Here is a 27,493-nt window from a genome sequence, read left to right on the forward strand (position 1 = left end):
AAGACCTTAAACAGGTCCTGTCTTGCTATTTTAAGCTGGCATTCAATTTTCCATGGTACTTTATGTCTACCATGGTGACCCAACAATCTCCAGTTTTAGAGAGAATCTGAGAAAGGGCTACTACATTCAAGGCATGCAGATCATTATCAGATGAGGAACACAACCACAAAGTAATAATACAGTCTGAAGTCCTGCAAGTGGAATGAGTATCTTTAAATGAGAAACCAGACAAAATAACCCATTGATCCAAAACAGCATTGGATCCATTTCATACATAACAATGAAATTTCAGTAATCAAGCTATTTTTGTTTCTTACTATTAAAATTTTTAGACTGTGAGCCCACTAAGAACAGGGATCTGTTTTAGTATGTAAACTGCTACTTCTGTTGAAAAGCAGTATAAAAATTTTCTAAATAATATTAATGCTAAAACAACTGACTTGATAATCTTATAAGGACATGTGGCATCCACTTCCCAAAAGAGTCTCTGAATGGCCCCACAAAGACCAAGTGGCTAGTCATAATGGGGCTAATGGTGAGGCAAAGATGTCATTGCCAGGCACAGGAACCTGGAGGGATACTATCAGTTGCACAGTTGATTGCAATCTCAGCAGGGACAGAGCAGCAAGAAAATTGGATAGTTTAAAAGGTGGGATGGATGAAGAGGAGGGAATGAGAGCAAAGAAGAAGAGTGGAACAGAAGACCAAGGGGGGAAGAAAGCTGAGAACTACAGGGACACAGGCAATGAGGAGGCAGCCCCCCCAAAAGGCCATGAAGAGTCAGCAAAGTAAAGCAGGACAAAGAGAAAGTGCAAGGGAAAGAAACAAGAAACAGGAAATAAAGACAAAGGCAGGGAGGAAGTGGAGTAGCCCAGGGGTGCCCAAACACCGGCCCGGGGGCCACTTGCGGCCCTCGGGGGCTCCCAATCAGGCCCTCGGGGAGCCCCCAGTCTCCAATGAGCCTCTGGCCCTCTGGAGACTTGCTGGAGCCAGTGCTGGCCCAACGCAACTGCTCTCAGTGTGAGGATGACTGTTTGAGCTCTCGCGTGAGCTGGGGGACAAGGGCTCGCTCCACTACTTGCTGTTTCACGTCAGTGATGTAGCAATGGCAGTGAAGGAAAGGCCAGCCTTGCTTTGTGCAAGGCCTTTTATAGGCCTCGAGCTGCTGCAAGACCTTCATGCATTCATATAAGTTCCATCTCTAATATATTCATTTATGTAAATTTATTCAAATTGTAAATGTAAATTATTTCTTTATTTTCTCCGACCCCCACACAGTGTGAGAGGGATGATGTGGCCCTCCTGCCAAAATGTTTGGGCACCCCTGGAGTAGCCCACTGGCCTGTTGGGCAGGGATTAATCCTACTGGCAGAGTGTATCCAGAACAAGCCAACCACCATTAACTGGGGAGAGAGGGTTTCTTATAATATCCAGGTCAGTGCCAGGTGGGTTACCCCAGGAAAGCCTGCCAAGTCACCACACACATTCACAACTGTATTCAGTCTATCTGGTCTGAAGAGAGTCTGTGTAATAAAGGGAAGATTGCCAAGACATTCCTGCTAGCAGAAAAAGGCCTGGGGAACAATATAAGGAAAGTGGGGGAGCTACCTGGTGGCACAAGGTGCCAATTAAAAAGGAAGAAAAGAGTCTGAGCAGCATAAGCCCAGTTGTCTATTGTTATGTTTTGGGAACTCAGGGTTCTCCCCTGCATCTCAAATGACACACCTCAACTCCTATGATGTGTCATAACCCATGGGCAGGGCAATCACTGCATATTAACACATTCCTCTTTCTTTGGCGCATTTTTTTCTTCCCTTTCTAAGTACAACAGGTACACATTCATAGACTCCCTGCTGGAAGAAATACCATAATATAGAACCCTGACCAACTGCCAAAAAGAAACTACAACAGCCCCAAGGGTAAAAGGAAAACACAGCAGTGCATGTAGTCCGATATCATGACCATGACCATCCATTCCCTGTTCTCCCCAAGCATGCATTACAGAGTTCAGTATATTGCTTAAGCTGGTGCCTACTGGGAACAGCAGCTACTCACCCTTGGCAAACCAAACTACTAATGTCTAATATCAATTCTGCAGTTTGAACATATTTTCCCTGGAGGAGTGCATGATACTCTTAAGGTTGTAGCTGAAGTAAAATATGAATTACAGCATTACACATGAACGTGTCTTCAAATAAACTTTGTCCCATGATGTTTTCAGAACCAGTCTCATTGCTGTGAGTATATACCACTTCTTAAGAAACTGTGTCAGTTCCCAGATTCCAGGCAAAATTTAAAGTGCTGGGTTTTAACCTTAATGACTTCTCAGCAGCTGAGATTCTTATTAGGTGACCAAGTGCCCTCAGCTTAAGAAGTAATATTGGCAGCCACCAGAGAAAGTCCTTTTCTGTCACTGCGCCTGTTGGAGATATGCCTAAAACAGCAGTGATGTATAGCTAATACACCACAGGGAGGTGACATCTCAGTTCCCCTTAGGTGAAACTGAATTATCTAGATCCCTTTCAATCTGGTTTCAGGGACAGAAACAGCTTTGGTGGAAAATCTATGCCAGGGTCAAAACAGGAAGACTGTGTCCCTGTTTGTCCTGTTGGACCACTTAGTGGCTTTTATCATCATCCATCACCATGTCCTTCTGGGCCATTTGGCTGGATTGTGTCATGGGGTTCTTCCTGACTGATCCCAGAAAGTGTTATTGGGGGACCTGTTCAGTACCCTGGCCTTTGACAAGTGGGGTACAGCAAGGTTTCACCTTATCTCCCAAACTACAGGAAAACACTTCGAGAAGTCATCTGAGGATTCAGAGTTGGAATGTCATCAATACGCAGACGACACCCAGTTCTGTCTCTCTTTACCATTTGAAGCTGGAGAAGGTGTTGTAATCCTTGTTGTCTGATGGCAGTAAGGGCATGGATGGTAGTTAAAAAGCTGAAATTAAATCCAGACAAACTATCTGTTTTTGTCCCTCAAGAACAGCTGAGTGAGTTCTACTGCATATGGTGTCCTTTGCACAAGCCAGGCTGCCACTGACCAAGAGCAGGGCTTTCTCTATTGGCAGTGCCATTGTTATGAAACTCCCTTCTATAAGAGTCAAGAACCATGCCTTCCCTGCTAGCCTTCTAGCGAGCCCTAAAAACATTTCTTTCATTCTGATTATCTCTTCTGAATATGTACTTTCTGTTTGCATTTCATATTTCTTATATTCCCATGCCTGATGGTTTTAAGATGTGCTACATATCTGTATCCTGCTGCTTTTATTTTGTATTTTTATTATGTACTTGTTGTATTGATGTTTTATTGTTTTAGCTGCTTCTTACTGTTTTATTCTTTTTTATTGTAAGCCACCCTGAGAACTCTATATTTTTGGGCAAAAGGTGAAATATAAATCCAATAAATAGATATTTTTTTTACCTCTGAGGTCCCACCAAAGTCTTTCCTATTTCTCTGGGCTTTGGGTTCGTTAATTTGCTTATTGTTTGATTTTTGTTTTGGTCTGTTTGAGTTGGAGAGTAGATTTTCAATATAGTGGATGAACTTACTAAATCATTTAATTGCTAGTCTATATATTTCATCCTGCATACTGGTGCATGTTTTTATCCTATTGCTGTTTTATATTTGCATTTTACAATGTTATATTTGTTTTATATTTTTATTGTTAAGCAATCCCGAGGGTTCTACACTTGCAGAAAAACAGCACGAAGTTTCTCAGACAAAAACAAAAAGAGGTAGCAAACTACTCAAATGCCTAGATGCTGATCAAAACCCTCTCATTGAGCAAAAATACAATAAAACAGTTTTGAGAAAACAGTGTTTGGATGCAGGTGAAAGGGCAAGGTACTCATTCATTTCTTACCCCTGTTGCCTGTAGATGTTGCCTAAATTCATCCATTGTTGTGTTTGAGATGCTCATATCCCTGAACATTCCTTCCAGTTTCGATGTGAATTGACAGCCACATTCAGTCTGAAGAAGAAAAGAAGCTACTTACTATATGTGACTTTATAGTCATATGCAGTATTTTCACGCTGAGCATTTGGAATCAGGTTATTTTTATACTCTCACCCACCCACCCCCCACCAATAATCCAAGCTAAGTATGAAGATTACTCACAGAATATTGTACAACTAGAATGTGTTCCTCCTGGTTGCATACAGCAACAGTAAGTAACCCCCCAAAATGACAGAGTAATAAGTGTATTATGATTTTAACACACATAAAAAGTATCAAATATTGTCCTACAAGTGACTAGCAGAATCTGACATCCCAGTCTTCTTCAAGTCCACACTGAACAAATGTAATGAATCCCAACTCTGATGTTAAACGTTCTCCTCAAAAAGCAAGATAACAAAATGTCTTCTTAGCTAGTTTTATTAGAACATTTAACATCCTTAAAATCCTATCAGGCCAACTATACCACCCAAACATGCAGATGCTATGATGCAAGCATGTGCATGTGAGAGATTCCTTGGTGAGTATAATTAGACAGTGGGCTACACACATACACCCATTTATGACAAGCCGTAACTTCTCTCCTTTAGAGGGAAAGTAAACATTACTTATTCTCTTTCCTATTATGATAAAGGGCGGAACTGCAATTTAGAGGGTAAAGAGGGAATTTCCTTAACCACCAGGGATTCCACCCACCCCTCCACCCCCTGGAATCTTTTGAGCAATGATATTTGTCTGGACTGCTACCATTCTAACCACGCTTTTCAGGTTTCTCAGAGCCATTTCAGGATCACAAAACTAAAAGGAATCCAATCGCTGTGCCAAAGTATTGCATCTTCAGGATTTTCAAAGTGGTACGAACAGACCTACCAACCCAATTCTTAGTTGTCTATGAACAAATATTTAGTATCCTATTTTTAATGTTTAGAAATACAGGGTAGCATTTTTTTTCATTATGTACAAAGAACAACACTATCAGGTAACAGATTTAACTGGAATTTTCTTGGTACCATTATGCCAACTGGGTGTTGGTATGAAAACAGAAGCAAAGGAAAAGAGATATAATGAAGTAAAAGAGAATGTGAAGAACTGACCTTTAATTTAGATATCATATTTTTCTCAGAGTCATCTGAAACGCTTTTGTTTGTCAGAAGCCTCCTCGCCAAGTGCTGCTTATAGTATCGCTCAAACACATCTTTTTCTTGCATAAACCTAAACAAAACCATTGCCTTATCCAATATAGTCTCTACTTCTTGCTCTGTTAGCTGTAGACAAAGAAGGAAATCATTATTCTTCACCTGAATGTTGTTAATCTCTTTGTTAGTGTCCATAAATTCTATGATCAACAACACTGGCTAATTTCGTACTTAATGTGACAACCATGTTTGCTGACACTATGCTGAATTATGGTACGATAAAACAAAAAGTTTAAAATGAGGCTGCCTTTTAGAAGTAAGATACTCTCATACCAATTCTTGTTCTTTGGTGACTGTTAAATTGAGGTTCACTTAGACTTAAATTTTAGAGGATATCAGTTCAGCCTTTTCAGTGGTGGTCTGGCCTATGCAACTTTCTTCCTAGAAAGGTTCAAGTGGAAGCCCTTGCTTGCCATTTTTAAAAGAAATCTGAAGAAATCTCTTCAGTTTTGCTTTCTTAATGCTTCTAGTTGCATGCTTTTACTGAGAACAGCTTCTTATACTGTGAGCCTTATCATTGTTGTTTAAGTGTAACTTGTAAGCAATATAAACAAATTTAAAAAAATAAGAAATGCCAAGGATTTCAGTCACTCATTGCTCCATAAATCATCTCTCTGTCCAAGTGTTTGAAGGGCATCTCTTCCAAAGACAGTAGAGCTTAAGCAAAATGTATATTGCTTGTAGAGCAACTAGCCAAATGATGACCTAGTCAGAGGTACTAAATAGTTGTATTTCATTAACAGTACTCAACACTTAAGTGAACTACACTGTATGTAATGCTTTCTCAGGGTATAGTATGATCTCTACATGTATGCATGTGAACATTCTGGATGGGTTCTTTTTTTGTTCTGGAGTTCTATGTCAGGAAGTGCTAGAACAGCCATTTTCAACCACTGTGCCATGAGTGGTCCACAGGTGTGCCACAGGAATTTGGTGGAAGGTCATTTATTAGTAGGGCCAATGGATGATGTGAGACCCCAACTATCAGCATGGAGTGCCTTGTCAATTGTCAAAAACCTAATGGTGTGCCTTGACAATTTTAGCACCTTGTCAGTGTGTCTCGAGATGAAAATGGTTGAAAATAACTGTGCTAGAATATACCAAATATTCTTGAGAGCCACCAATAACACTTTAACTTAGGGCAATTTTCGTTACTGTTAGCAGCATATCACTTTGTACAAAGCAATCCTAAGCATGTCTACTGAGAAGTAAGCCCCACAGAGTTTAATGGAACTTACTCCCAGGTAGCGTGCATAGGATTGCAGCCCAAATCAATCAAGAGCCATTAGTTCAAGGTTCCACAGCTGCCTTCTGTCAATGAAAACTATTTTGTTCAGGTCAATTTTAAATAAGCATGCTCATAGACTGACATAGATCTCTGAGTTAGCAAAGAACACAAAAACATGTAATTCAGGTAGTAACAAAGTTAAATGAAACCCTCCTCTTGCAGGAGCTCATCAATGTAGCAGAGAGCTCACTCATGTTGCACTGAGAATAAAAGAGAATGTTTTCTCACTCTTACTGATCCCTATTCTATGTCAGCATAATCTGACAACTGTGAAGCAATTAACTGACGACGTCAAAGATGTACACCATGGAATGGTTCTAGAAACAACTACAGGTAACAGGTTTCTGCATGCAACTGCAGGGGCATTTCTAATTTGAATATTTGTTAAAGAAAACATGTTTTCCATACATGTGCCTCACTGGTCAGATATAATATTTAAACTGCAATAATTAAGAACCCATACTGATTTTATTCCTATAAAGTCACTATGCATTTCAAAGCTAGATAGGCAAAAAAAAAATGGGCAACCTAAGATCAAGTACCTTAAAGTACCAAATGTAATTCAGTATTATTGTTGTGAACTTGAGTCTGTGGAACTTCTGTGGAAGTTCTAAAATCAAGTATTTATGCCCTATGCCTGTCCCCCACTGCCCAATAACTTAATTCTATATTAAACTAAAGTAATACTAAAAATGATGAGATGACTAACTGCTTGGTACCTTAAACATGTTTATATGAGCTTATCTATTAACAATTAACCTTTGACTATATGATATAGTCTTAATTCTGATTAAGTACTACATGTTCTGAGATTTATTTCTTTCACCATCTAAAGTTGGTCCAATAATATTATATACATATTTGCTATTTTCTGAAGTAGTTTAAAAAAACTAGTGATTGCTCATTGTTTGATCTTTCCCAATCATTTTATATTGTTTATTTACATTCCTTATTTTGAAAGATTATTTCTAGCAAATATAAACAATTTATTCACTCAAGTTCATTACTTATTGCATTTTGTGAATTATAAAGCATTCTAATGTACACTAAGAATAGAGTTTCATGGAAATGAGTGCTTAAACTGCTATTTCCCCCACAAATTAGCATAGCTGGAACAGTACATATACTTACTCCCTTGACACCTTTTTTCAATTTGTCATCAATAAATAATGAGAGATACTCTGGAGACCTGGAGTTGAGGTTGAGGAAATACTCAAAGTCACCCGCAATAGTTTGTTTGAAAAGCCTGTCATTATTGAATGATTCTTGAAGGAATCGGTCGAACCTACTCTTCAAATCCAGTAAACCCTTAAGAAAAACAAGACACTTTTACTTGTATGATAATATGAAAATAATATTAGTTATTTCCAGAGGTACAGGCTGAACAACTTTTCTGTGTTATCCACAGGGAAACTCTAAAATTGCTTGTTTAGTTATAATACTTTATTTGGCATTAGATTAAGCCAGCAGTTACAACAAAGTTGACATTTTAATGAAAATCTAGTTTGTTTGAATCATCCATTAAAATGACACTAGTAAATGAAGTGATCAACAAATCTGAAACTGACAAGATTGGTAAATTTGTTAGGGCAGAAAATATTTTCAATGCTATCTTCTCCTCCAGAATGGAACACTGTTAAATCCTTTATTTGATGCAAGGTAAAAAAGATTTTAGCTACCTGAATATAGTCAACAGGATTCTTTCCTTCTCCTTCTTCAGATACCAGTGCTTTGCCTTGTTCCCTCAGGTAGGAACTCATACACTCACACATTGTTTTTAGACCATTTGGTACACGGCTGAAGAGCTTGTACATGCAAGCAAGATCTGCAATTTAAAAAGCACATCACCACATACTGGCAACATGTGATAAACCATCATATGACTGCATATTAGTATGGTAAGGCTTCACAATTTGTATCAAAGCCTTCTTCTCCATCTCAATGTGAAGCCCCGTTTGAAGCCACAATCTGCACTGAATATTACTATTGTAGTTTGTTTTAATTTTGAGGCACTGTGATACAGCACTTTTCTGTAGTTGACTATAATGAATCCATGTATGGAACTCTATGGCTCATATTGAGAAAGAGCTGAAAGTATATACTGAATTGTCTTCTTAAGATCAAATACCATAAGTATGCAATAAGAGTTAAACAGAAGGGTTACAAACAAGCATTAATGAGTTCAAATGCTATTCCATGCTAAGTGTCTGCTGATTTCGTAAATGGAGATTGGGACAGTTACAAATCTTCAGCTAAAATTCAGCTGCTGGGAAGTGAGGCTGAATAATTATATTATGTAAGTTTAAGAGGCCAGTTACATTTTTTTTCTTTTTTTACAGAGAATGGAGTGAATCAAAACCCCAAACATTAATGTGAATACTTCATATTTGCATATGCACTTTATATGTTTAAAGCTTTGTTCACATACATACCCTGTAAAGTGTCCTATAGCCCTGAAGATATCTTTTTTGGGATTGTTTTGGGTCAGAGTCCATGAAGCCAAATGGCTTACAAACTAATACTGAAGAACCACTTTCATGAAACGAGTATGAACATAACAGAGTGATAGCTCACAGCAAACAGCAGGACACAACACACTTTGTTGTGGAGAGGACTTTATATTTTGATGCATTGTTTTACCCAACACAATCATTCAGGACATATGCTAATCCAGGCCTCTTGACAAAAGCTCCAGTACAACCAGTTCACATTGGTAAATACCAGTAAGAGGAAGAATTGATAATTTTCTCGCATGCCTTACAACACTGTAGATGTGTAAGATATAGCTGACGTTCAATTAGTCACCAATAATTAGTTGAGAGGGGCTTAGGACAGAATGGAGACGCTGAGGGAACAGGAAGCTTAAGTGCCTCATGTTTTCCACCTCTACCTTCCTCTGTCACTACCAGAGCTGTTTAGTAAATCTTTCTGTATTCATATGAAACACCACAAAAACCATGTTCGCGCCATCCAGACTTACCTTCTGTTTTTCCATTTTTCAGCATATGAACTAGCCCAGAGTTCTCCATTTCCACAATAGTTTTCATATGCTTGGAAATAAGCTCCCTCTCAACAACTTTTACAATTGGCTCCTCTGTGGATTTATCAAGGCAGTGCATCACACGTTCAATTTCTTCATTAATTCTAGCTTCTACCTTCTTTATATAAACTGAAGCGCTATTTTCTGCTAAAAATTTCTGACTTTCCATCTGTAATGAAATACACAGACAAGATTTTTTTTGCTTACACAACCACATACTACCACAACCACATACCACCACCATTAACTGCTGCTGTTCTTCTATGTACTTCCTCCCCGTAGCATGGTGGGGGACCATCACAGCAATGTTATGACAAATCTGTACAGATGTGATATCTCCCCCTCAGTAGCAATTCCTAAGCTAATCATCACTGATAAAATGCTTCAAATACAAGTGGCTTGGCATAATTTAAGACATTTCTGCCCAATGTCGCATATACGCAACAGGGACCAAATGTGTACACCTGTGGGTAGGGCAAAAATGGATTAAACTAGGAACTTCCAAATTTGTAGATTTGTTTTTTCAGCTGCTAAACTATCCCAGCTCTTAATAGCTAAGCTAACCTCAAGTTCTCTTTTCTGTGTTATACCTGATAGTATAGCTTAAAGTCTCATGGCTTTATGTATATCATCTGAAATCTAATTCTCACCCCGCATGAAGGTAGAATGTATATTTTCCTTCTCATGGGATGCTACCAGGGAGAAGCCTCTGAACCAGAGGGTGTGTGTAGTGCTGCTGCTGCCAGAATGAGGTGTTGAGAAGTCCCAGTGCATATGTGAAACTTATTACAAAATAGCCAGTCAAAATTTGTGTACCATTTAGATGCACAGACCTGTGTACCATTCTAAGAACTGTATTAATAAACTGATGGTACATGTAAACACAAATGCAGCGACATCTCATGTATGCTTGAAAATTGTACTGTACCTGAAAAAATTCTGCTGACATCTCTAAAAATGGAGCTTCAAAGTCTTCTTCATAGACTGATCTTCCTTCAAGGCCTAGAATCATTAACATCTGACAAGCATTTCTTATTGCTCCTCTGTAAAAAAATGTTAATAGAGATTTAACAGATTAGATGTCCTGCATACAGCTTCCCTGGCACTCAGAACATCCTCCAGTCGCCTTTGGAGAGTCCATATGGGTCCAACCTGCTGGTTTGTGGACCTGCAGATCATGAAATCTACAGGTACTGAAACCACGGATACAGCATCCATGGGTACACAGATACAGCATACACAGATACAGCGGGCTCACTGTATTTGGTTGTAAATGAGTGTTAATTTAATAGTCACAGCAACCAATTAGTTCAGACAATATCTGAATGATAAAATGGTAAACCTCGGAACTACAACAACTCATTTGTGCAAATCTTTAGATACAAAGTAGGTGCAAGACAGTGGGCATGCTTTACTGTTACTTTTTTCCTTACATACAATATATACAGCATGCATGCAACAACATGCTTGAGTGCATGTGGGCACACACAGAATTTAGTCTTTGTGCGGCAGTATTAAGTTAAGGACAACACACTTTTAAACAAGTTTTCAAGTACAGGTTGAGACTAATTATTCGCATGGGTTCCACCTGGATTAAAAAAACGAACTATAGCAAATCAATTTAAAAAACAAAGTTTCTTTGCTCCAGTTATTGAAAAACAGCCTTGATGACCTTTTGACTCTAAGATAAGACTCATTAAGAAGACAATCCATCAGCACTTCACTCAGCTCCTCCCTTCACCAATGCAAAATGATCACCTTTCTTTCACCTGCTGGGGGAAGGGAGGGGTCCGCAGGAGAGAGAAGGATTGATGGATTGTTAGCCTGCTGCCCCTCCCCTCTCATTAAGGGGGTTGTTGTTAAAGAACTGTTCAGTTTTTAAAACTGATTTTAAAGGGATGCATTTTCCCCTTCCCCAGGGATCAACACATTCTCTCTCATTTGCCGGGGCCATTCATGTTGAGTCAAATTCGTGTATAAATAGGCTGGACCTGTAGTGAAAAAACTTTAATAGCTACTGTCATACAGTATATTAATATGTTGGGTACTTAATGAATGAAAACTTATTTTCAAAAGATCTTAAGCAAGCCACCCATGTAGAATCAATTCTAAATCTGATCTAAAAACAGTAAGGAACAAAGGAGATGCCAAGTCTGAATAGCAACTTAAATGGCACACAAGGCGAGAAGGAGATGAAATCAGTGGTTATGTTTACACATTAAGAATATGCAAACAAAGTATAGTAGCAGGTAAAGAATTCAGGAAAACTAAATTATGCATCATAAGAACAATTTCAATGGTAGCCCTGAAATCATACCTGTCAACAACTTCTCCTTTCCTTTCCCTTGCAATCATATCCAACAACGTCTGTCGTAGATGATCCCTAATACAGCCATAACGTACAACTTGATCTCGAAAGATAATTAATCCCAAATTGTAGACATTTTCCACATTATTTTGTTGTACATATACACGGTCCTAAAATGTAAATGAAATTTATATAATGCCATCCATGTACATGACACTTTACTAAGAATGAAAAGACAGGCTGCTATCCCAAGGGATTACAATCTCAACTGTAACTCAAGGAGATAAGAAGGGGAGATAGGGGTTAACGTAGTTACACAGTAGGACATGAGCTAGAGCAGTGGTTCCTAACCTGAGGCATGTGGACCACAGGTGGTTCGAGAGGCCCTGAGGAGTGGTCCCCAGGAAAAAAAGATGATCACCTTCTAGGACCACTGAAATGTTGGCTGTGGTTGTGTGTGGTCATCTGCCCTCTCTAGCAGTCCATGGGGATTGCTTGCTCAGGAGATGCTTTCCCACAGACCATCAGAGAGAGTGGAGAAGGGACCACCCATAACTGCAGTTGGCACTTCCAGATTCTCACTGTGTGCTCCCCCATAGATTACCAAATTTAGTTGCATTTTTAATGTGCAGAGGGTGGGGTGGGGTTGTGTGTGTGGTCCACAACAATTTCAAGTTTTGCCTCAGTGGTCTGCAGACTCCAAAAGGTTGGAAACCACTGAGTTAGAGAGTATGTCAAAGGCTTAACAGAAGAGTGGATTTTTGGGAAGAATTCCTAAGGAGGCTGTTAGAGCTGCATAAGGACACTTTTTCTAGGACTGTGTGCTTTTGCTTTGCTTTTATTTACATGTATGGGCCTGATTTTTCTGACAAGGTAAACTTTAAAGCAAAAGAAACCCAACTTTATAAAGTATGAGCTACTACAGATATGGGCAAATTATTTTACTGGACTAAGAGGTATCAAGGGAGGATTATTCGTCTAAACTCTTGTATGATTACTGCAGTCAACATTATAGCGCCTGTAGAGCATATCATGAAAAATTAAATTTTATCTGAATTGTTTTTTCTTTATACTGTATAACACGACCATCCTACAATTATCAGCCAAAAACACCCAAAGTAATCTCCAGTCATAACACACAATCTTTTAAGCTTTTTCAATCACTACAAAACACATGTCTAACCTATATCCACAGAAAACCTAGCTATGGTTTGAAAGCGAATAAAGATACTAAAGATTAATGGAGTTTTATACCACAGATAACCAATTGTCCCCTAAAACATGTTCATCTGTAGTAGCAAATACTAGATGGTAAGTGCTGGGGGGAATGGTTTGAGAGCATCTGATAAAATTTTCACTCTGAAGCTAAGCAGCCTTGGTCATTGTCAATACATGGAAGGGAGGCCATCTGGAAACATTATATTCTCAGCTCCTTGGAGGATGGGTGGAATAAAAACATAGTACATAAACAAGCATTAACCACTGGCTGGACTAAGCAGGAAGCAACTATACAAGAAGCATCTGCAAAATAGTATGGCACGCTAATTATATCCCCTCCATTTGATAATCCAATTTATTATATGAATAATGTACACAATACTTTGCACAACCTAGTACTTTACACCTTCAAAGACTGGAATAATTTCACTGGATGTACATTATATGTTTGCCCATTTATCAGATCAGGTATACTGGTATTTATGTTAAATAGTAATATTTGCCCATAGCTACACAGCAATTTTGGTACAGCTGGAATTACATTAAGGTGTTTTTTATTCTCAAGTATAAGATTAAACAAAAAAATTTCAAACTTTTAGGGACAGCAAATTATAATATAACAATGTACAAAATGGTGTAATACAGAATATTTATTAATGCTGAAAGATATCCCCCATTCATACACGTTTTACTACTGCAATGCAACTGGCACTGGAATTGTTCATATTTCATTCTATGTCCATTTTACAGTCTGTACTGCAGTATGTATTCTTTGCTTAAGGTGCTTTTAAAATACAGCAATGCCCAGAATCAATTGTATCTACTCAACACACCTAGTAGCATGAACAACAGTCCAATGATTTAGGACACATTTCAACCAGCTGTTCTTCACATAACAAGTTCCAAAGCATACAAATGGTGCCATCTGCAATTCATTTTGAGTAGTGTCCCTAACTAAGGGATTGACATGGATTTTTCTTGAGGAATATGAACTTTAAAGTGGAACTTTTTTTAACCTCCCCCTGCAATGTCCTACAAGTACAGGTGCTTGAAAATGGTGTTTATTTTACTCAGAAGTAATCCCATTGTGTTCAATGAGACTTAGGTTCACTCACTGGAAACAAACACCTCCACCTACAAGGCATCCCAGAAGCACTGTCCAAGTCTGTCACTGAAAGTGACACTTGGAGATGCATATTCCTGTATTTATTTAGAAGTATATACATTAGCCTGCCATTTGTCACAGCAAGATGGGATAACAACTCTCAAGTCTTGTAGCGGTAGTCAGATATTTAAGAGATAGCAACAAGTTTTATGTGTCTAAAGGCAGTACAGTGACTAATTATGCACCTAAAATAATATATTACATAAGGCTTTTCAAACTAAGGTTGATCCACACAATTTTTCTCGCTTTTGAGAAAGGAAGACTCCATTGTCCAAATATATCCTATTACATGTTCCTCCAATCTCCAGCAGAGCTTTTCACACCCATGCCAGTAAAATAGTTCAGGAGGAAAGCAAATGCCATCAGACTTACAAATGTGAAACATCATACAACATTGTTCAATATTATCACATCAATTATTTTATTGGTATAACAAAGCAGTGGCTTTTTTGTAAGCCTGAAAGTATTCTTGTTTGGATAACACACCAGACATTACCCACCATGTACATTAGAATGTCTCTAATCATCACCATAGCTGTCTGATGATCATTCCATGCTTGGTTTAATGTTTGGAGGAAGTTGTTGTTTAATGAGTTTAGCACATCTTCTCGAACCTGCAACAGAACAGAAAGGTCATATGAACATAAGAACAGCCCCACTGGATCAGGCCATAGGCCCACCTAGTCCAGCTTCCTGTATCTCACAGCGGCCCACCAAATGCCCCAGGGAGAACACCAGATAACAAGAGACCTGCATCCTGGTGCCCTCCCTTGCATCTGGCATTCTGACATAGCCCGTTTCTAAAATCAGGAGGTTGCACATACACAACATGGCTTGTAACCAGTAATGGATTTTTCCTCCAGAAACTTGTCCAATCCCCTTTTAAAGGCATCCAGGCCAGATGCCATCACCACATTCTGTGGCAAGGAGTTCCACAGACCAACCACACGCTGAGTAAAGAAATATTTTCTTTTGTCTGTTCTAACTCTCCTAACACTCAATTTTAGTGGATGTCCCCTGGTTCTGGTGTTATGTGAGAGTGTAAAGAGCATCTCTCTATCCACTTTATCCTTCCCATGCATAATTTTGTGTGTCTCAGTCATGTCTGTAGTATATGAAAAGCTCATTGGAAGCTCATTTCTTCTTTCTACTACAAATATATTGTGCTACTGCCCCAACAATATCTAAAAAGGTAGTGAGTACAGCTGCTGAATAATCACATCTCCATTGGTAATTAACATAAGATTCATCGACATTAAATTAAAAAATGAAGAACTAGACATTAAATTTAAAAATAAAAAACCAGGTCAGCATCACCAGGAAAGTGATGTGTGTCTTTCAAATTAAAATTGCTGTTCAAAAAAACTGCAAATAGCAGTAAAGAATAGTTTGAAATTTACTGTCACTGTTAAGGTTATGAAATAAACTACGTTTTCTGTAATTAGCATACATCTCTTTATGGCCCAGGTTCAGAATAACCATGATTGCATTATGTGCATGACCAGGTGTGAAGCTTGGACTTGTGCATTTTCCTCTTGCTCCACTGCCATGATGTGAGATCTGAAACTTCTGATCATGGTTCAGAATTCCCATTTCATCCAAGTATACAGTGGTGCCTCGCATAACGAAATTAATTCGTTCCGCGAGTCCTTTCGTTATGCGAGTTTTTCGTTTTGCGAAGCGCGTTTTCCCATAGGAATGCATTGAAATTTAATTAATGCGTTCCTATGGGCAAGAAAAGTCAGAACAAAGTCAAATTTTGTTTACAAAATTTATTAAGTGCTCTTTAAAGGCATACATACTGTACTGAGGATTTCAAAAACGGGGGGGGGATGCTGAGTGGGGAGCTTGAAGGCTTTAATCCTGTGCACACTTTCCTGGGAGCAAGCACAATGGGACTTACTTACATAAACTGACATGAAGATCCTCCCCTTACTAGGGTGAACGGGATCATAAACTGGCATGACAATCCTCCCCCTTTCTTAGGGTGAATGTGAGCATAAACTGGCATGAAGATCCCCCCTTAAAACAAACCAAAACAAAAAATTCGTCTTGCGAAGCACGGGTCATAAAAATTCGTTGTGCGAGTCACCAAAAATCGCAAAACGCTTTCGTTCTGCGAGTTTTTCAGTGCGCGAGGCATTTGTTATGCGAGGTACCACTGTATGTTCAAATCACAGCTGAACTAGGATCTGGAACAGGGCAGTGTGGGAGGAAAGTCAGTGATTGCAGTGCCTTGGGCATCTCTGATGAGCATGGACCACTTCCATAGTTTCTGCTCCTGCTCTGGAGTACTAAACGAGAGTGGAGCACTTCTTAGTTGCAATCCATGGAGGCACATTGGATTTTCCTACTCATTCACATGAGTCTCATTGTAAGAACACTGTTAGAACCAAAGTCAGCACAGGAGATCAGATTAGGCATTCCTAGGGAGCCCTTACATTTCTGTCCATTTAGAGCAGTGCTTCTCAACCAGTGGTATTCATACCACCAGTGGTACACATGGGACTCACAAATCCCCACCACCTGGCAGCAAGACTAACAATACAACGTGACAAACAGCAGTAGGAGGCTCAGTTTAATGGGCAAAGTTCCAGCATACACTTTTCACACGTCCTCCCAATCCAGAAGTACCTGGCAATGATGTCATTGCCAGTTACTTCCAGTGGTACTTCCAATAGGTGGACAATGCAAAGTGGAATGGCAGGGGACAAACGTTGAGAAACGATGGTTTAGCACTGGTGCCCAACCTGTGATTTGGAAGACCCTGAGAAGTGGTCCACGAGGTCTCAGAAAAAAGATTGCGTTCAATCACTTCTAGCATCTCACCAAGTTAGTGCTCCCCACAGACCAGAGAGCTGAGAACAATCTGTCCACAGTCAGCAATAAAAGCAGCCACTCACAACACTACAGAGATTAAATTTAATAAATCTTCTGTGTATTACAAATTGTATTTTCTGTGTGCAGGGGGTGGTGGTGCATGTGGTTCATGACAATTCAAATTTTTGCCTCAGTGGTCCTTGGGCTCCTAAAAATTGAAAACCACTGATTCAGAGTCTGGATAGTTTTGTGAAACAGATACAGAGGTCTGATAGCTTTAGCAGGCTCAGTCTTTGAACTGTACCACTCTGCAATGGTAGGTGGAGTTGCAACTGCTGCATTTCAAGAATGCACACAAAAACCCACAAAACAGCTTCATTTGCACCACCCATCACTCTGCCACCCACTTCTTCTAAGTAACACTTAGCACAACACGATACAGGGTATATCGCAAAACACATAACAGAAAAGCTATTCCTATTCTCAGCACATCGTAGATTTCGGACATCTGTAAACAGTTTTATCTACATTTCGGAAACTAATCAAGAACCATAATATGCAAATCAGAACATGCTACTCCCGCAAAATGTGTACACTTTAATTCGCTTACTTAAGTTTTAGCTTCCCTGTTAACAGGTGACAACAACTGACAGGTACAATCCTGGACAGATTTTAACAGCTAGCCAGCTTGAAAACAAAATTGAAGAAACTGTGCTCATTTCCTTACTATGTTGTATTATGTTTCTTAAAGTACTGATGTCAGTGAAATCATCGTTCCACAACTGCATAAGGATTACCAACAAGCAATACTTCAATCTGTGCCACAGTGTTAAGAAGAATTTCACTTTGAACAATCACTCTGTATTGAAAACTTGAATGTCACCATTTAAATTGCATACAGAGATTAGTGTGCAATTTATTAATTTTTCCAGATTATCCTTAAGAATCTTTGCCTTACAGTATAATGCAGTGGTTCCCAAACATTTTTGCAATAGGGCCCACTTTTTAAAATGACACTATCAGGATTCACCTAGCTTTACAAGACTAAAATAAGTTTTACTGTATCAGTCACTCAAGTCTCCATTTTTATCCTTTTTGCTATGGTGTGGGGAACAAACACCTTCTGCAAACAAAAAGCCAATGTCCTTCAACAGTGACCAGCAGACAGCCACCTGAAGCATAGGATAACTCTTTGTAGAACAAGGAAGCCTGGACAACTCCACAGTGTCACTATTCCAAGATGACAGGTGGTGGTAATCCTGTCAGAAACTACATTCAGCAACAAAACCGAATGTGACAATTTGCAATTGTGAGAGTTAATTAAGATATTCATCCTAGTCTGTTGTGATGACACAACATTCATGAGATCAGGTTCTTGATGTATACATATACTGTTAGACAGAACACTCCCAGGATCAGGTCATAAGTTTTATTTATATAGTACTGCAGCTGTACACAGGTCTCTAACTGCAACACATATTCTGCTCCTACAGTTTAAAAGAAAGCAACATTTATGTCAGGGATTTCCACATGGTAGCAATAAACCTAAAATGCAGCGGACTGCAATGGCAAAAGCTCTCAGCACACTAGATAACTCAGGATTCACTACTACTAATCTGCTACTGTCGGACATTCCAGTTGAATTCCACTAACTTGCTTTGCACTTAACCAAAAACAAGTGTTTATGACCGCACAACAGCAGTCATGTACCATAGCATAGCAGATTTTGTAGAGGGCCACTGAAATTCTTTGGCTAGAAGGCCAGATGTACATTTTGGAGTTGTGTTTGTCTTCTTAGCCACAGACTGTATTCAGCCATGCTTTCCATCTGTAAAACCAAATTTCATACATGCTAGATTTACAATGTTTGAAGGCAAAGATACTAAGTAGTGAATCAGATGTGGAATTTCCTGACTTTTGGGGAAAAAAAATCTGGAAATCAATCATAAATCACATTAACAAGGACTTTTTGTACAATTCTCTAAAGTCATTCATATGCCTAGAGTAGAAATCACTTTCTTTCAAAGCATTAGTAAAATATTTTCAACTTGGGTATGATGCTGATTCTACTGATACCTTGTTTATGAGATGCTCAGTAACCACTTCTCGAAGTCCAGTGTAGAGTTTCTCTCCATGTTTATGCAATACCATAGTATATGCATTTCTATACAGTTCCTCAAAGCTGAGACCACTGTTATTCTTACGCTGAATCTCTTGAATTGCATTTTTCAGAAGATCCCAAATGCTGTTTACATATTTTTCATCCATGGTCATCTGCAAAGACAAAGAAAAAAGTTAATTCAAGAATGTTCATTACTAGGATGATTTCAAAACTATTTCCCTTTTTACCCATTTTTCCCTGGCCCATAGGAGTACATATTTGTGTACAAGCAACGTTGGGCAGAAATGGCTTAAAACTGTTGTACCACTTATAACCTCAAATTTGTTGTATTATCAGAAGTTTCTCCACAATTTGCAGTACTGGTTCACATACTGCAGTTTTAGCCATATGTAAATAAGACAGTATCACACAAAACTTCTTTTTACCAATTCAGACACTTCTATTTTCTAGTGAAGTCAGTTCATACGTTCAAGTTATCAAATGCTGAAGAGTAGAGATGCAAAAGTAACTCCAATAAATAGTAACCACTTCAGCTTCACAAGATATAATCCTAAACTTTGGTCATGCCCTTTTCCTGCAAGATAGTCATGAACCACTGTGGTTTTCCCTCCCCATACTATCACACACAGCAGGAGCACTGTAAGACTTTGTATCCTCAGGTGTTCAAGCTAATTCTTAATGCAGTATCAGCCCAATGTATAACAGAAGGTAGTGATCTGAGTCATACATGAATCATTTGTTTTTATCTTACAGTAATATGCCTATGGTCACAGTAATGTGTCAAATACTCTTAATAAACAGTAAAAGTTATTACAATGTATACTCTGACTATATCCCTATTTAACAAAGTAAGAAAAGCAAAACATGTTGAACATCTTATATAGTGGCAAAACTAGCAGAAAAATTGATGTTACAAATACAAGTGCAACTGAATTAGACAACTAGTTACACTTGTTGTTTCAAGTATATCGTTCATTTTCCTGCTTAATGATATCCTAAATGTAAAGTTAGCAATCCCCAACTACCCCAGTCAATAATGCCACCATTTTCCTGTAGTCTAGAGGAGGGCTGCTTGAAACCCGGCTCAGGAGCCACATCCGGGCTTCAGGCCAATCCATCCACCCAGTGAGAGGAACCTTTCCGTTCCACCTGGGCACCATGCAAAGTCATCCTTGTTTGTGTGACAGGGACACAATGGGCAGTTGCATCTGCCCAGATGTCCTGTAGTGCAGTTTTCTGGGATGCCAGGAAGCAGAAGCGACCTGTTCTCGAAGAGGACTTCATGCGAAACCCAGGCGGAATGGCCAGATGCAGTCTGGACAAGGACCACATTCCCAACACACAGTGATTGAAAGTTTAAGCACAGTTGGTCTAGTGCCCTCCTTCCCAATACCAAACTGCGGTTTGGTGGGTCATAACCTGATTTTTGGTGGGTCACCAAAGGTGATGGAAAGATCAGTTAATTGCCTCAAGCCCTGAGGCTATTCAAAAATCAGATACTGTAGCTGCTAATTACCCTACAAGGAGCTCAACTGTTGCAGTATGTAAGGATGTGTAAATATAGGGAGATAAGTTTTATGTGTCTTTTTTCTGGTTATCATTACTTATAAACAACATAGATCAGCCATTTTCAACCTTTTTCAGCTCACAACAGACTGACAAGGCACTAAAGTTGTCAAGGCACACTACTAGTTTTTAATTACATTATTATGTTACAATTAATTTAATTAATATAACTAAGGGCACAATCCTAACCAGGTCTACTCAGAAGTAAGTCCTATTTTGTTCAAGGGGGCTTACTCTCAGGAAAGTGTGGTTAGGATTGCAGCCTTAGATCATTACATGACAATGAAAGAAATTCCCAAGAAGTTTGGAGAGGGAGGTGTATGTGGTTTCTGGAAAGGTTTTGAAGCGGATCTGTTCAAACTGTTATCAGCTGATATGCTCTGATATGCCAGGAGGTGTTGACTGAGCATATTGGAGGGACAGTGAGGAGACGTGGCTGAAACAAGCGCAGGATTCACTGGGGTGGAGGGAAGGGGGAGAGAGAATGAATGGGAAGCAACTTGTTTTGAACTTCGGAAGGTGGGGAAGAGGGAGGGGTGGGGAGGGGCAGTCAGAGGAGTTAACTGCAATTATGAGGGGGGATGTGTGTGCAGGAGGGGAGGAGGTGGGTGGGGGGAAGAAAAGCATCACTTGCCTGCTCATTTATTTAAAAAAGAGTGCGACCAACCAAGCCGCTGTATGTCTACTCAGAAGTAACCCCCATTATAGTCAATGGGTCTTACTCCTAAGTATTATTATCATTATCATTATCATTATCATTAACTTTATTTTTACCCGCCTTTCTCCCCAAAGGGACTCAAGGCAGCTTACAAACAAGGTTAAAACAAAAAAAGTCAAGTCAAAAAAGTAAGTGTGGATAGCAATGTGGCCAAGCGCCCTTCCTGCGGAAGCCTTGCCAGGGGAGGCAACACAGGGAGGGTCACTTTGGGGCGCTGCAGGCAAGGAAAAGGGTCTTTCCAGGATCCTAGCCAGCCAGCTGCTTCTGGCTCCTACCTGCTTCCACCATCAAGTTCGCTCTCACTCCCTCCTTGCTCTCGCCCACTGGGAGCTCTTCCAGGTTTCTCTAGCTGCCTGGCTGGCTGCTCAATCAGCGAACAGGGCAGGCACCAGCAACAGCAGGAGCGTCCAAGCCCCTTCTCGGCTGCCTCTTTTTCTCCTGCTGCTGTGAGGCTCCAAGCAGTCGCTTCTCCCGCGAGAGCTGCTGCTGCCTGACACCTTGGCCCCACGGCACACTTGAGGCAGCCTCACAGCACACTAGTTGAAAACCACTACCATAGATACTCACCTATAAGTCAAAAAATTCCTGCCAATAAATCAAGTGTAAATATCTCCTCAACTTATCTGCAGGTCACTCATGCATCAGGGCTATTCAAGCAAGCAGAAGGCCAGAGGAGAGCAAGAGGACAATACAGAGATAATAGGGCTATTAGTCTCCATGGCAACCACAGCATTAGTCTCTGCAAGCTGCAGCTAAAGTTAACCCTTTCACTCCTTCCTCCTGAGAAAAACATAAGCCATGACTCAAGGCTCACATATAATCAAGCGAGCCTCACTGTCTTTGACAGGACCATATCCAACCCTTCCGCACCATTTTGCAAATGTTTTTCATTTTTCATATTTTTCAGGATATGATTTTCATATCATATCATTTTCCAGGATTTTTCTGACATCAGATAAAAATCAGAAAAAATTATAGTCAGAAACCCCCTAAGTTTAACCCCTCCCCCACTTATCCGAGGATCATAGAAAATTCCATGATTTTTGACTCAAGACCTGCCCTTGACTTATCTGTGAGACTGACTTATAGTCAAGTATGTACAGTGCACTTTTCTTTCTAGACATCTTTATAAAAGTATGGTAAACCTAGGTGGGCCCTGACTAATTAAGTTGCTGCCTATTTTGCTTAATTGTCAAAGTACACTGTGCCCTCCTTATCTGTGGGCTCAGCATCCACAGATTTGAATATTAGCAGATGCCAAGCTAATGGCTGGGCGACCTCAAACACCTCCTGGATGTGACAAGAAGCCACTTTTGGTTTGTGCCACTGCGCCTCAGGAGGCCTCCTGGATGTCACTCACAGTTTACCAGCACAAACCAGAAATAGCTTCCAGTTGTGTCCTGCAGGTGTTCTGAGGAGGCCGGAAAGCAGTGTGTGACCTCTGGATGGTCAAGGTAGCCCTGAGTTAAGTAATTGTGGTGCCATGTGGCTGCTCCTATGGATCCCATTATGCACGGAATTTTGTATCGAAGAGGAATTCTGTATCGAAGAATTCTGTATCGAAGTCCTGGAATGACTTCCCCAGAGATACAGAGGGCCCCATTGTAGCTCATTCAATATCTCTGACTATTTTGGGATACTAATGTCATCAACAGACAGTTTCATATTAAGTATCAGGATTGCAAAAAGATTAGCATTTAAAAAAATACACACAGTATAACTATAATGATGAACTTTAGTATGTTTAGCTACACATTTATTTAAAAGCAAATTCACTTAGCCTAGATTCCTAAATACTCTCCTGTCCAACTCACTTTATCATCGTAACAAAATCCTACAGTATTTGTACACTAAAAGTCAATAAAACAGTACACGCCATCCTAGATTCCAGCTGCTATCAGATCACATTTTTCTAACTACCTAAAACCATTCAGTGATGAGGTCCTGTTCATCCAGATATTTGGTTTCAAAAGAATAAGGGATCCAAGCAGGGTCTCTTAAAATGATCTTTACAGGAAGATTATAATGAGACAGCATTATCCATGGTATACCAAGTCGAGACTTGTAGGACAACTGAGAGAATAGCCCTCTTTAGGTAGCTGTCCTTGGCTGATGGCAAAATACATGAAGAGGGGCAAACCAAAATATGCCAGCTAGACTTGCCACTTGTGCCAGCATGCTCTACGGTCATACTCCCCAAATAACCCCATGTACAATGATTGATTGCAGAAGGAAATGCTAAATGTTAGGGAGAGTTCCTCCCATGACTGGGAAATCTGAGCAACCAAGGTTCCCACTTATGGTGATGCTTGCTTTCAACATTTGCCTCTGAAGATAAGTGCTAAATGTAGGGATACTGCCAGGGAACATATTAGCGTGGGGGCATGACCAACCTGCCTGCTCCTATTTCCCTTCCTCACAGGTATGACATCCACTACTGGTGAATGTCAGAAGGTTAACACCTCCTGTCAAAATATGCAATGATGAAATTGTTCAGAGCTAAAAGATGTGGTAGCAAGTCACAACAGTCAGTATTCCTCTGTTAATACTAAGTCTGAACTTGTTTCAAGTATGTTCTATTAAGATTTAAAAATATTTTAAAGCAAGTTGCTCTACCATCGTTCATTTTTCCATACTTCTCTCATTCTCGTATTTTCCCAGGATGATAGTCGGAAAAGATGTTGAAGGTAATTTAGTCCAACCCCTGCTCAACACAAGCAACTATTACAGTTTCCCTGACAAGAGGCTATCTAACCCCTGCTTGAAAACCTCCAACAACGAAGGGCCCACCTATTGCATAAAGCAGATAGTTCCAGTGCTGGGCAGCTCTTACAGTTAGTAGTAATAGTAGTAGGATCCTTTATTGGCAGAATATACATATATTAGAAATTCAACATAAAACTTAGGGGCAGAAGCCAACCAGCTTCCTTGGGGTACAGAAACAGTGGAACTCATTTCTCAGAACTTCACAATCTGGTTTAAATAGACTGCTACTCTCTCTAGGACCTCAGGTGTCTCAACAGATAAGATAGACTGCACTTTATCCAAATCTGGCCAGTCCTGCATACTTTCTAGAAACAAATCAAGGTATTTCCTATAAAGATCTCTATGAAGAGGGCAATGTAATAGCATACGCGCTAGTGTTTCCACGCAACCCATCTCACAAGAGCACTGTCTCTCAGCATAAGGATTCCCACTGACTCTGCCATACAATTCTTACAATTAGGAAAGCATCCTCATGTTTAGCTTGAATCTACTTCCTTGTAGTTACAACCCATTGGATCTAGTCCTGTCCTGAGAAGTCACAAAGAACAAGTCCTCACTTTCTTCTAGGTGACAGCCCTTAAAATATTTTAAGATGGCTATCATATCTCCTTTTAGTATTTTCTTTTCAGGTTCTCTTGAGACAGTTCCTCGTATTTTACTAAATTGTGATTGTTACTCTGATTTATGGAACTACTATTTATGGCCTTTTAAAAAGTCATTTAGCAGATCTGAAATTGACATGGTTATACAGTTACTAACTGGCAGGAATGAGATTTTATCAATCAACATGGCAAAGTACCTTTACTGTATTTATACAAGAATTGTCTCAAGAAGTTGAGTCTAATTAATGTACGATATGGATATTTTTCTGTTTAACACCCTGGTTTTATTGTTTTTGCCAATGAAGGTTTTTGATTTCGTTTAGTATTTTCTTCATACAAAGCTCTTTAAACCATTAATCGTTCGTTGTCCTCCTCATTCCTGCTTATCAATATTCTTCGTAAAATGTGATGCCCAGAACTAGATGCAAGATTCCAAGTTAGGTCTGTTTTTTTTCCTTTCTTTCTTTTTTACAACTGCACCACACTATTGATTTACGTTCAGCTTGTGGTCCACTACGATTTTTTCCACACATGCTGCTGTCAAGGAAGGTCTCCTCCACACTGATGTCTCTGAGCTTTTGTACCTGTGTGCAGGACTTTACATTTGTCTCTGTTGAAGTTCATCTTTATGTATGGGTCCAACTCTTGAGCCTGTCAAGATAGTTCTGAGTCCAGGGTTTTAGCAAACCCCGGCTCTAGCTTTGGGATCTCCAAATTTGATAAGTAGCCTCTCTATCAGAGAAGATGAGATTAGTCTGATATGACATGTCACTGACAATTCCATGCTGGCTCCTGGAACTCACCCCATTAATTTCCAAGTGCACACAGACATTTCATTTAATATGTTCCAGGACCTTTCCAGGCATTGACATCACACTGACCAGTTTATAGTTTACTCTCTCTTTTTAATGATAGGGACAATAGTTTGCTCATCTCCAGGCCTCTGTCATTTCATCCATTTGAGTTTTCAAATATATTAGTGACTCCAATATCACATCTGCAAGCTCTTTCAGTACCCTGGGCTATAGTTCCTCTGATACAGAGGATGTAAAATTCATTTAAAGTAACCAGGTGTTTCATTACCATCTCTTTACCTATCTTGAGTCGAGATGCTCTAACTCTTACTCACTAGTTCAACTGTTGCCAGGTTGGGTAACCTTCCCCTTGAAGAAAACGCATGCAAAATAAGAATTTAGCTGCTCTACCTTCACTCTGTCATTCATTACCTCTTCACTATCTTCTCAAAGTAACAGACCTACACTTCCTTAATCTTCATCTTGTTTTGGACGTAACAAAAAACAAACTCTATTTTGCTGTTTTTAACTTCCTTTATCAGCCTCAGCTCATTCTGTGCTCCTCCATCTTTCAGAATGCTCTTTGTGCAGCCACACTTGTTTCCTTAGATGTGTTCCAATTTTTCTTCTCATGTGAATTGCTTGTGATTGTGCCTTCAATATCTTATTTTTCAAAATAACCCTACTCTCTTGGACTGGTTTCTCCTTCAACCATGCTGCTCCTTCTGAACACTATCAACACAATATAAGGGTAGAGGCTATGAAAATACTGATTACAATAATCATAATTGATATCAATGTGATTTTTTTTCTTAGACAATACCCAAAGGAACACAAGCAGAAATAAACTACTTCGTGAACTTTTCGTTGAAAATCGGTATATAAATACTATTAATAATAATAAATGTGGCATTTTGAGCTGTTCCACATACAGTAGTGCAAACACATGCAGAAGAAGCACAACAATGAGTTGCTGACAATATTGCACAGAGGCAAGTCAGGATTCTAGTGGGATTTCTGGGTACAAGAACTTTGCACTATCACAGGGGTGTCAAATATAAGGCCCGGGGGACAGATGCGGCCTGCGGACACTTTTTATCCGGCCCTCAGGCTCTCAGCTGCTGATCAGTGCTGAGATGTTACTGCTGGAAGGGCAGGCCACAAGAAAATTGTGCTCTCCTATCTCTTAAAATATTATCAAGATTTGTGTAATTCCTCTTCTGTCATTTGAAACTAATGATTTCCTAAGTGAACATAAGAACAGCCCGCTCGATCAGGCCATAGGCCCATCTAGTCCAGCTTCCTGTATCTCACAGCCGCCCACCAAATCCACAGGGAGCACACCAGATAACAAGAGACCTGCATCCCGGTGCCCTCCCTTGCATCTGGCATTCTGACATAGCCCATTTTTAAAATCAGGAGGTTGCACATACACATCATGGCTTGTAACCCGTAATGGATTTTTCCTCCAGCAATTTGTCCAATCCCCTTTTAAAGGCCTCTAGGTCAGATGCCATCACCACATCCTGTGGCAAGGAGTTGCACAGACCAACCATACGCTGAGTTAAGAAATAAAGGTTGAGCCTCATTATTCGCGTGGGTTCCGTTCCAAGCACTCACATGGACGGCAAAAAACGCACTATAGCAAATAAATTTAAAAAACAAAGTTTCTTTGCTTTGATTTAAAAACAGCTTTGCTGACCTTTGTGGTGTAAGATAAGAGTCATTAAGAAGACAATCCATCAATCAGTCCTCCTCCAAGCGCTTACAAAGGCGCTTCACTCAGTACCTCCCTTCACCAATGCAAAGTGATCACCTCTCTTTTACTTGCTCAGGGGGAAGGGAGGGGTCGCCTGGAGAGAGGACTGCTGGATTGTCAGCCAGTGCCCTCTCTCTCTCTCTCTCTCTCTCATTAATGAGGATATT

The 27,493-nt window shown here is 39.7% G+C and overlaps 1 protein-coding gene across 1 annotated transcript in view; it reads right to left on the reverse strand.

Annotated features, from left to right (window-relative positions):
- CUL3 (cullin 3) overlaps positions 1 to 27,493 on the reverse strand; it is a 70,402-nt gene that overhangs the window by 11,153 nt on the left and 31,756 nt on the right. Inside the window, exons 2-10 of the mRNA XM_066620417.1 lie at positions 19,076 to 19,273; positions 14,680 to 14,793; positions 11,806 to 11,966; positions 10,417 to 10,531; positions 9,429 to 9,657; positions 8,128 to 8,273; positions 7,580 to 7,756; positions 5,059 to 5,229; positions 3,872 to 3,979 (exon numbers count right to left, since the gene is read on the reverse strand). Coding sequence (XP_066476514.1) covers positions 3,872 to 3,979; positions 5,059 to 5,229; positions 7,580 to 7,756; positions 8,128 to 8,273; positions 9,429 to 9,657; positions 10,417 to 10,531; positions 11,806 to 11,966; positions 14,680 to 14,793; positions 19,076 to 19,273 — 1,419 coding nt within the window. The remainder of the gene's footprint in view (positions 1 to 3,871; positions 3,980 to 5,058; positions 5,230 to 7,579; positions 7,757 to 8,127; positions 8,274 to 9,428; positions 9,658 to 10,416; positions 10,532 to 11,805; positions 11,967 to 14,679; positions 14,794 to 19,075; positions 19,274 to 27,493) is intronic.

Source organism: Tiliqua scincoides, chromosome 3, assembly GCF_035046505.1.
Source record: "Tiliqua scincoides isolate rTilSci1 chromosome 3, rTilSci1.hap2, whole genome shotgun sequence".
NCBI lineage: Eukaryota > Metazoa > Chordata > Lepidosauria > Squamata > Scincidae > Tiliqua > Tiliqua scincoides.